The sequence below is a fragment of the Spodoptera frugiperda genome, chromosome 29, assembly GCF_023101765.2.
Source record: "Spodoptera frugiperda isolate SF20-4 chromosome 29, AGI-APGP_CSIRO_Sfru_2.0, whole genome shotgun sequence".
NCBI classification, from domain to species: Eukaryota; Metazoa; Arthropoda; class Insecta; order Lepidoptera; family Noctuidae; genus Spodoptera; species Spodoptera frugiperda.
The window spans coordinates 10593649-10605441 of NC_064240.1; the positions used below are offsets into that span (position 1 = coordinate 10593649).

At 35.2% G+C, this 11793-nt stretch overlaps 1 protein-coding gene across 1 annotated transcript; it reads left to right on the plus strand.

The window, feature by feature from the left end:
- Window positions 1-3528: 3528 nt before the first annotated feature.
- Window positions 3529-6374, plus strand: LOC118268543 (peptidoglycan recognition protein-like). Its single transcript, XM_050706625.1, has 4 exons — window positions 3529-3690; window positions 4078-4279; window positions 4918-5036; window positions 6163-6374. The coding sequence occupies exons 1-4, from the start codon at window positions 3636-3638 to the stop codon at window positions 6360-6362; spliced, it is 576 nt and encodes a 191-aa protein (XP_050562582.1). The 5' UTR covers window positions 3529-3635; the 3' UTR covers window positions 6363-6374.
- The last annotated feature ends 5419 nt before the right edge of the window (window positions 6375-11793 follow it).

The following is an 11793-nucleotide window of genomic DNA, read 5'->3' on the forward strand; positions in this document are numbered from 1 at the left end:
CGTAATTCATGTAACTTAGTAAACCTAGATATAAATCCTCACTCAATATTTATGACCCCAGTTGTCCCTCAAGATGTCATTCGCATAATAAAAAATCTAAAAAACAAAAAGAGCGTTGGCTTTGATGGTATCTCAACTGCAGTTATAAAATTTGTGTCTGACTGTATAGCTGCACCTCTCGCTCATATTATAAACGCTAGCATATATTCCGGAGTGTTTCCAGAAAACCTCAAAACCGTAATAGTTGTACCAGTATACAAAAAGAATGATAAAGATGAACTAGTAAACTATAGACCTATTGCACGTATTTCTATATTTTCAAAGATAATCGAAAAAATAATCTATGAATCTATTTATAACTTTTTAACAAAACACCACATACTGTGTAACGAGCAAAAGGGTTTTCGGAAGAATAAAAATATAAATATGGCCATTTTTGATTTTCTATGTGAAGTAATGCCGAAAGTTGACTCTAAAATACCGGTTTGTGCAATATATGCTGATATGTCGAAAGCTTTCGACTGTGTGGACCACGATACACTCTTAACTAAACTTGATGCATATGGTATTCGTGGCAATGCCTTAAATTTAATAAAAACATATTTGAAAGGTCGGAAACAATGTACGGAAATATCAAGTCTATGCATAAAATCTAGAAGGGAAATAAAAACCTTATCTTCTTTCAAACATATAAAATACGGTGTTCCGCAAGGAAGCGTCCTCGGACCCCTACTATTCTTACTTTATATCAATGACCTCCCACGTACCATATCTAACCCCATGGTCTTATTTGCCGACGATAGCACCTCAATTGTATCATGTACCAATAAAGACTCATATGTAACGGATATTAATAATTCAATCAGCAGTTTTATAAACTGGCTTGAGAATAATAACTTAGTAATTAATTTACAAAAAACTAAAACTATGCATTTTCACCAACGAACACCTACAGAAGACACAAATAACAACTATGATGGCCAAATAATTGAAAAAGTTAACAGTGCAAAATTCTTAGGAATCCTAATTGACAGCCAGTTAACGTGGAAGCCGCAAGCGGAAAATATATGTAAACGTTTAAGTACAGCCGCGTTTATGTTGCATAACCTCTCAAAAAAAGTTGATACCCCAACAGTGTTATTGGCTTATCATGGTCTTGTAATGTCCGTTCTAAGATTTAGTTTAATATTTTGGGGAAATTGCAGTGAGCGAGAAAGAATTTTCAAAGCACAGAAACGATGTTTGAGAGCAATATTTGGGCTTAAAGTAACTGATAGCTGCGTACCTATATTCAAGTCTTAGAAACTATTAACCTTTCCTTGCCTTTATATCCTTGAATTAGCAATATTTGTAATAACCAATAAATGTTTATTTCCAACAGTAACTTCAACCAGAAAACGTGATACAGCTTTAAGATCTCAATATCAGAACCTATTATCGATAGGAGTATTCAAAACTAGTCTACTAAAAAAAGTGTAATCTGTATGGCTCCTATTATCTATAACAAAATTCCTAACCAAATTAAAAACTTACCGCTTCAGAAATTTAAGAAATGTATCACAGAATTATTAGTAGACAAATGTTATTACTCTGTGCAGGACTTCCTAGACGACAACTTGTAATATTTTAGTTGTAAGCCTTATATTTGCACGCCAACAAGGCCGAATGTATATGGATCTCCCAAATGTAATTTACCACCCTATTCCTATGTACCTACATTCTAAGCAAATAAAAGATTTATTATTATTATGTATGTTCTTTACATAATCACGGGACCACAGGGTCCCGGACCTTTGTAAGGCGTACGAGGGGCCGAAGCCAACTCGCAGAGGCCCGTTGAACAATTTTAATCTAAATGTAATGGGACATCAGCCGGCGATTATCCCTGTATGCACTATGGAAGTACACCAAAGGACAATCCCCGGTTGATGCAGGACTATTGTGAGATATGGTAAAAGGAAATGATAGGGATATGGGTGTGGGTGGCTGTGGAATAGTTAACCGGTTAACTATGGGGACTATGGCCCCTGCCCCTGACCAATATTGAAAAATACGGATAAACAGGCAGGGGGTGACTCGCAAACTCAATAGTGGGCCCCCGGAAACGGCCGCTAGCATGTAGCGACAAGGGAAGCAACATCCGTTGAGCTGCTTGAGGAAGGGGAGGCATCCCACGGCTATCAGAGCAATCCCGGAAGTACGGTCAAGACCCCTACCAGCATCTTACTGGGATACGTCCTTCCCCCAAGTGGAGCTGAAGGCAACTCCACTCTTGCGAATCTCCACTCAAACCAGCCGATTAAGGCAAGAGTGAGGTAGGAGAGGCCACGCCGGATAGTCACGAGTACCAACCGGAGTTAAAAAGTAGGGCCTCTCCCGGGAGTCAGGTCCGTGGGGTCGCCACTGCCCAACAGCTCGCCACAAGCTGCCTTGCGGACTTATTATTATTATTATTAAAGGTACGCGTCCAAAGGCCCGCATCATACGCATCGCACGCAACGGATTTTAGTTTGTCTTGTATAGAAACTTATACAACTGCCTCCACTGATCCGATGATTACTTGTGATATTATTGAGCAGGGCCATTTTTAGTACACAATCACAATATGTCTTTGTACTTGCTTCATTGTTATCGCATATTTTTTGTGCATCAAATTGTAAGTGATGTTTAAATAAAAATCGAGAGTAGGGTTATTGTAAGTCCCCTCTACCAATAATTGATATTTCTTCCTCATGATTACTAACTCATTCATTGCATCATTATTTTCTTATCTGTGCGTTGTACTTACGTATACATTGCGTTTGTTTGTGTAATTTATTATAAGGTTTAAGTTATAAACCGCATTGTGGTTGAAAAAAATTATACGTATTAAGGTATTAGTGGAAAGGTTTGTTAAAGGTAAAATGTCTGTGCCCTTAGTATAAGTTTGCTTTACGTTGAAAAGATCCAAGCGCGTTCGGCGTTCTGATTGGTTGGCGCAAATGAACCACCCAATCAGAGCGGCGAACGCGCTCTATTTTGATTTCATTGAACGTAATGCAAACTTATACGTACTGTTTTTTGAAGACACAAAAAGGATTTTTTGACAGTTTCAACTTAAAACGAATATACACCCAACGTGCAATCTAATGAAAGATTTAATCCTTCCACTTTAGTTGAACTTAATCCTTCTACCGAGGTGACAAATAAGCTTACGGTCTTCTGACGTAAAAACAATTGCTGTCGTCTACATACGTCAGCAACACCAGAGGCCTCAATAGTACATTGTTAACTCTAAATTACTCAACCAATGGCACATTGTGACATATTGTTCTGTAGCCTATTTACCCTACCACTCGTGGTTAAACAAGATAAAAAAATATGTAACATTTCTACTTATTTGTTAGCCACACAGCTTCTCTTATCACCGACAATGTGAGGAAATCCAGTAAAAGGGAATAACGCAATTTGTATTGAGAAAAGTCTGTGTTTTCCTAAAGATAAAGGTTCTTTACCCTGGCGAGGTTTTAGCTAATATATAAAGAGTATGAATCCAATAAATTGTGCATTAACATCTCAGAATTTGATTCGAAAGTAAGGTCTGAATTTAGTCCTTACATTTACTTAAAATTAGGTCCTTTTTGGTTTGTACTGAAATGAAGGTTTTTCTGTTCTTGGCCCTAATTGTGAAGATAATGGCTGAAGCAAAAGGTAAGTTTTTAGGTGATTAATTACATTGACTGTTTGCTCTCAAAGTTCTGGACCAAAAATCATTAGTTACAGATACCTTTGATGGATGCTGTCCATTGTAGGAGTGTAATACTTTTCTTTTTTGCAAAGAATTAATCAGTCAACCGCAGGTTTTTTCGAAATGATTTTCTTGGAATGTTACTGAATTGTTTAAATGTATTTTTTTTTCTTTTGCGGCAGTTAAATAATTTTAAAGCTGTATAGGATCTTCCTCTTATTTTGTTTTTGCTAGCCATTTCGATTAGTCACACAGTTCACGGTGACAACTAGACATACCAAATCGTATTGCTTATATTTAAACAAAAACGCACTCTAACCAATTGTAATAAAGTAAATTTTTCTTTTAAGGAGATTGTGATGTGATTCCTATTACGCAGTGGGGAGATTCACCTCTTAAAAGGGAGGATCCTCTTCCAAATCCAGTGAACATTGTGGTCGTTCAACACACTGTGGTACCGGAGTGTAACAATGATGAAGAGTGTGAGAAAGCAGCCAATGGAATCAGGAGCTACCACATCAACAAACGTGGATTCACTGATATAGGACAATCGTAAGTATTTATTTTGGTATAGAGTTTAAATTCGTTTGGTGGATGAAAGTGAGTTTGATTATGCTGTGGTATTGTTAAGATGTTTTAATAAACAATTTAAGGTGTCTAATGATGTTTGCAGTGCACATTATAGCACGTAATGCCACTGTACAATATACAGCTACTTTTCACCAGTTATGTTGTAAGTCTCATGTAATTGGTGGTCCTATAGCCATACATCGGGCACATTTCCAGACTCCGTGTAAGTACTGAGAAATTTTCGAAAATCCGAAAAAAACCCAGCAGTACTTCGCCCGACCCGGGAATCGAACCAGAAACTCCTTGCCTGGCAGTCGCACTTGCACTCTGCCAAAGAGGCAGTCAAAATGTACCTTTTAATAATAACCTGTGAATTATAACCACTACAATAATTAATAGCGATGTACTTCATATCACCCAAACTTAATTAATTGACCGGTATAAGAAGAAACCTTAGCAGTCAATCACTTAAGGCAACTAACAATACGAGGGTCAAAAACCTTACTAAGTAGTTTCCTCAACTTCCAACAGATTGCTAATTGACCAAATTAGTTCCCATTCCTTGATTTCCCTTAAGGCATTTTTTCCTTTGAGTTCAACGAGGTTTGATGGATTCCCAGGTTCCTGATTGGTGGAAATGGGAGAGTTTATGAAGGAGCCGGCTGGCATCATGTTGGGGCACATACTTTGGGATACAATGCAAGATCTGTGGGGATCTCCTTTATTGGCGATTTTAGAAGTAAGTTTGCTTTTGAATTAACTAAAAATCACGGTTTACTCACGTAAATTAATGAAGAAAAGCTCTACTAGTTTTGAATCAAAGAGGGTTATAGAGACTCTTCAAGTTAATTTAGTTATGTCTCACGATAGTTTTCATAAAAATAATTCTAAAGAACTTCTGAGTACGAAATTCTGGCAATGGCAAACATATAAACATAGGATTTAGCTTCTTGGAATTATATATGTGTAAAAATGGTGGTAGGTTATTAAAATATGTCAGTTTAATTTATTTTTGCAAATCTTAATTTGCATTTCGAATATTATCAACAGTAAATGCGTAATCCAGCTTTTATGGCTTTTATCGTAGCCGTATACAGAAGCATATTATTCCATGTTTATCATAACTGATAACAAAATGTAATTTAAATATACAATTTTATCATATCGTAAAGGATTTTCATACAAGCTCCGGGGTAGCACGGCACCGATTATTACCGTGTCAGGGTCAGATCAGGGTCGTGAATATGTGCGTGAATTATACATGAAGTCCTTGGAATCACGCCGGTGTTGGAGCTCCAGTAAATATGTGAATAAGGCTGGCCTAGATACGGCCCTGGAGCGACACATATTGTGCAAGGATAGCCTAATAGAATATAGTTTTAATAAACATGGCTGTGACCTCGTGGGTCTGGTGAGGATAAGGGAAAATTGATTCGAATTTCCGATAAGGGTAACTTGGAGGACATGAAATTTTGTTCATGTTTACATAGAGTCTGACAGTGTAATTGAGATATAACACGCTATTAATGTAAAAGTAATACCGTATACACAACCCATGATTAAAAACTTCTATTACAAACTTCTTAAAATCATAACAAACTTTGTTCGATTTTTGTTTAGGAGGTACATACGAGTAAATACATGAGGATCTGGTTAGGTTCGGTCTTTCTAAAACGTTCTTGTTCCTAATGTTAGGAATCTATAAAAAAATTGTGTTTAGTAGGTACAAATATATGGAATCTGGTTAGGTTCGGTCTTTCTAAACCATTATACTTAATGTTAGGAATCTTGAAACAGGCTCATTCATATAAAACAATATTCGGAGAACTTCTTTGTAAGTTTTAATCAATTTCTTTTTTTCACAGCAAAATTACCAACACCACAAGCTCTGAAAGCCTTTAACAGTCTGCTGGAATGTGGAGTCACGAACAATTATCTGTCAAAGGACTATCACCTGGTGGCCCATAGTCAGCTCTCTATGACTGACAGTCCCGGAGATATGTTGAGGAAGCAGGTGGAATCGTGGCCTCATTGGCTGGATAATGCCAAAGACATACTTAAGTAGACGATAACTAAACGCCGTACTCCAAGCCATTTAATGGTTACTTAACCCATTCCTTAGCAATCGTTTTCGATACAAAATCGTTGCTAAGGAATAGTTTAAGTAATCATTAAATGTCTGAGTGTGGCAGTTGTCAAAACACATTAATGAGTGTGTTTAAGATTTTGCTAGTGAAAATTGTTTTGAAGTACGTGTTTGATGTAAGTGAAGGTATCAGTACCCTTAGTACGACTTTGCTTTACGTTTACCGAGATGGAAACGAGAGCGCGTTCGGCGCTCTGATTGGATGGTTCATTCATCACGCCAATCATGGCGCCGAACGTGCTACTCGTTTCGTTTTCGTTCAACGTAAAGCAAACTCGTACTAAAAGTACTGCCGGCTTTAAAATAAGATACCAAAAGAGTATTACCTATTTACATAATTTTATTTATTTTAGGTGTATTGTAATTCAAGTATTAAATTAATTATTGTAGATTAATTGCATGTTTTTGTATTGGATTTCATTGAATAAAAAAATATTTCCTTAATGTATTCTTAGTTTTATTCCTATTTGCAACAACAGATATAGTAATCATTAGTCGAATTTAGCAAAAATTAAATATGTATTATGACGGAAATAATTTAAAAATGGTGTTTCAAAATTTTTTCATTACTAAAAGAAGTGATTATAGATCGATTGTAAACCTGAAAGCCACACGTTAAGAAAAACTGCAACGACTATTTCTTTGTATTTATATTTTCCTATATGTTAAATAAAAAAATTGACGTCAAAACGAGTAAGCAGTAACTACTTACAAAGAAAAAAAAAACTTATGAAAATGTTACAGGTCACCAGATTTCAGGCCCTATAACGTAAGTTTTATTATGATTAATGTCACATACACACACATAATAACACATCATGTTTTAAGTATTATTAATTCGTTACGTAGAATGTACAATGGTGGTCACATGCGCTTGACCACCACTAAGTTAATATGTATTTGCTTGTGCCTGATTAAATTCCTGATGAGAGATTTTGAATTGACGAATGAAGCGGGGTGGTAGATGGTGCCGGCGCACGTAGCTGAAGAACATCAAACGTATAACTGACTAAGGGCGACATCACCGCTTTTTTATTACATTAGACATTTATGGGGCATGGCTTAATATTTTTCTTCGTTCATGCTATAACAATTTAAAATGATCAGGTAGATCTGTCTTCCACTGTACAGTCGAGGTAAAAGTGATAAACTACTAAAATTCACTTTTTACTTACTTCGCTTGTCCAAGAAGCTTGGCTTTCTAGTCTCAAAATTTTTTAAATAAAAAACTAAACAAATAATTCCATTATCTTTCTAATTTTCAATCCTAGTTAGGATTCTTTGACGTCGCACATAAACTTTGTAAAATACTTTATTGTAAAAAGAGTTTTTATTGAAGAAATAGTTTTGCGGATTAATAATAGTTTCTGAAAGTAGTTTTAATTAAAGTTGAAAAGTGAAAGCTTTGGTGGATAACAATTTTATTGTAAAATGAGTTAGAGAAATTTTCTGAGGTTTAAAAAAATATTTACATGTATTTGGTATTGTTTATGAAAGTGTTCTGTCAGAAAACTGACGTGAATCAACGCTTACGTTGTGTTTCGTTGTGTGAGTGAGGTTACCGGTGGCCCAATTACCACCCTTCCCAATCCCCGATTCCCCAACAACCCTTAAATTCCTATCCCCCAAAAGGACGGCAACGCACTTGTAACGCCTCTGGTATTTCAGGTGTCCATAGGCGGCGGCGATTGCTTACCATCAGGTGATCTGTCTGTTCGTTTACCGGCTTATAACATAAAAAATATTTGTCCCTTCTAGTACTTAGAAAATAATTTTTAGTTTTCTTTTCAGTAAACATGTTTTTGCGTGTTATTGTATATAATAATTACGGACTACGTCATTAAGTATTGCGTAGTGCATCGTGCTATGTTATTAAAGTCGTAATTACAATGATGCGTAGTCAACAATAATATTATGTTACGTAGTTACGTACAAGCCAAGTTTACGTACACGGTAATTGATTGTTTGCATGTTTTTTGGTGACTTACTTATTTGTGAGTAATAAAAAAAGAAATAATCAGATTATTAATATTGTTAGTTATATGATTCAAAGTCAAAATCGTTATAAAGACGTTTTGAAAATGAATCGAAGTTCAATTTTTGATTCAGAGTTGCAATTGCAAGATATGAAAATGTCATTAACACTTTTTGGTCGATGCGGGGAATAAAGCTGCGACTTGTTGTATAGTAGCCGCTCAACCGAGCATAACATCAAAGGTTTAATGAGATATAGTAAAAGAAGTTGTAAGCAGAAAGTCAGTCCACATACAAAATGGTATCTTAAACCTTTAATATCTTAGCGGGATTACCGGGGTTCCGGCTCGAAAAGCAGGAGTAGGAACAGGGTGGTTTTTAGTCAGTAAGAGTCTGACACTCCCTCTCGCCTCGTCCAGGGCGGGAGAAGTCATTGGATTTACCCCCTTAAAAATAAATATAAAACAAAGCCTTTGATATCTTAAACATAATAAATAATTAGAAATCTCGCGTTCAAAGCACCCCTGGCTAGCTTTGACCTTCCACTTCATTAAAAAAGAGTTATTGTTTCGCTGTAAAAGTAAACAAGTTTTGATTTTCATCTCAGTCCGAACTTTAACCCGAGTGATAACAATTATCTTTTATCATGTTTGAACTCATCTGTTAAAGTGCTACGGGTCAATGACCGTCTGCTTAATTCCGAGTTCCGTGTAATTCTGTTCTTACTGAAATTTTGTTTGGTTATATGCTTGAGTACTATGATACTCTATACGTAATAAGTTATAGTTATGCTACTTGAGTAGATTATATGAGATATTGTAGCGAGTTCTCACAAAGGCTTTGCTTTTGAGAAATAAGTGATAGAAATGTTATTTCGATTAGTGTTAAGGGTTTTTATACAATATTTGCCGCGCAACGGGTAGCGGGTTCGATTAGCGCATAAAACAACCCTTTGTGTGATTCACAGATTGTTGTTTCGGTTCTGGGTGTCATGTGTATGTGAACTTGTATGCTTGTGCACCCACGATGCAGGAAAAAATTCTAGTGGGTTAAAAAAAGTAAACAAAAGTGTGAGATTTTTCGAATAATATTATTATATTCGAAAAAATAACAAAATATTTTTAATTAAAATTTATTACGATATGAGTTTGGTTATTTCCATTTGATATAGGATCTAAATTAGTTTTTTTTTTATATTGGCAATATCCATAATATCCATATTACTTTTTTTGAGCGTGGAAAGTCAGCCAATGACTTCTCCCGCCTTAGGCGAGGCGGGAGGGAGTGTCAGACTCTTGCTGATTAAAAACTACCCCGTTCCTACTCTCGCTTGTTATATCTGGCTATGATTTCAAATTTGATTATTTCTGGTTTATGCTTTCTTATTGTAACAGCTCACAATCATTTTAACCCAAATGGTATTTCAGTGTTTCTAAAACATTTCTCATATGCATCCCGAATAATAAAAGGCACCCCTAATTTTAAAAATAAAAGTACCTTTAACCGACGAAAAACCGATGAAAAGACTAATGACGGTTTATGAAACGAAAGAAGTAAGTTTCGTAGCAATTGGCGTTCTATTGTCTCTGCCTATCCCCATGGGAGACAGGCGTGAGGTATTTATGTATGCATTTATGCATCCCTAATTCATAAATGTCTATTTAATTAAGTGTAACAAAACGTGTTTGTGTTACAAAATCACTTCAATCTACCTGTTCGTCTAATAATAGGTTTAAAGTTATATTTATTATCCAATTTAGCGTCGATTCGAAATTTACGCCTTTATCCCTCTCATAAAGACGAAGATTTCGAGGTTTATCGCTCTGTTTATTGCCAGTTAAACATTTACCTTAATTTCGTATTAAATCTATTGTAAATTTTCACTGGCTATCTCAGTTTTTGAGTGATTGTAAATGATTAATTTTTATTTTAATGTACGTCTTGGAAATTATTTTAAAATTCTCACGGAAACAATATGCGGTTTGAAATATCACGTGAAAAGAAATTACGTATTTGCTCCCACTCCTAAACTTTGATTTGTTTTATCTAAATTTTTTTTATTCCCTATTTTATATATAATATTTTATTCCTATTGACGAATTAGATAGATTTTTAATTTTTATACTACGTCATCATCCCTATTCCGTCAGATGGCCGAAAGACTAAACATTTGTCAGTTATGATCAGTTGATCTAGGTTTAAGACAAAATATGGGTTGGTGTGAGAAAATTATCAATTAATCATTGCTTGAAGTAAAATTTATGAAAAATGTTTGGTTTTCAGAAATACTTTTCTTGATATGTTTATGATAATAAAACTGGTCAAAAGTGTGTTTACTGTTTACTACTGAAACAGTTATAGTCTGAAATTTTGATTTAATTTCTTCGCAACGTGTGTAATATCAATGTCATGAAAACTAACTTTAATAAGACCTTGTACTGTTTACAGGTCGAAAGAGCACCCTCTATTGTATGCTAATGAAATAAAATTGATCAAAGGTAACAGCTTCAAACCGGACAATACTAGCTTATTTTGCGTTTTTGTTTGTCTAATGTATACAAACACTTTTATTTTTAATCAATTACTGTATGGTAATTAATTTGAATTTACGCATATACCTATTGATTGTAAATAGGTTTACTTATGTGTATTTATACCTTTTGATTGAAATGTGTGAATTTGTAACAATTTTGGTCTAGGTTTATGTTATGAAAACAACATTGTTTTTGTATACACGAACTTATTTGTCGTCATCATCATTATTGATAGTCAGAAGATGCTGACTTTCTCCTTAATATATCGCTTTAAATGAGAATTCACCACTTGCATCCAACAATTTAATGACATCAATTTTCTGTTTTGATTGCAAACACCTGTCTCCCATGTTGTCTCCCAGAGACAAAGGAACGCCAATTACTACGAATCTTACAATTTACATACATACTTCTTTCAAACACTAACTTGCTATTGAAAATGCTTTATGCACAAACAAACGCTACTAGCATCTTCAATCTATATGTCATGGTGTTCTCAAACGAAAACACATTAATTGGATGGCAGTTAGTCTACAATAGCACATTAATTATGTCGCTAGACAGTTCTCCGGACACAGACCGTATTAGCCCCTTTAATCTAGCCACAAATCAGCAGACAGAAACAATGAACTAGTTGACTGGGCGACACTGGAATTTATAGTGCAAAAGGTTCATATTTTTGGTGTTAAAAACTTGTTGTGTGATTCGGTGTCTGCATCTCCTCATGCACGCACGAACCCTTCATCTTACTACTTAGCTATCTTATCTCCTAATGTCAAAGTCAACATTATTTATTTCAAATAGATCGGGAAGGCAATTTTGAACGTCAAAGTAAATGTATA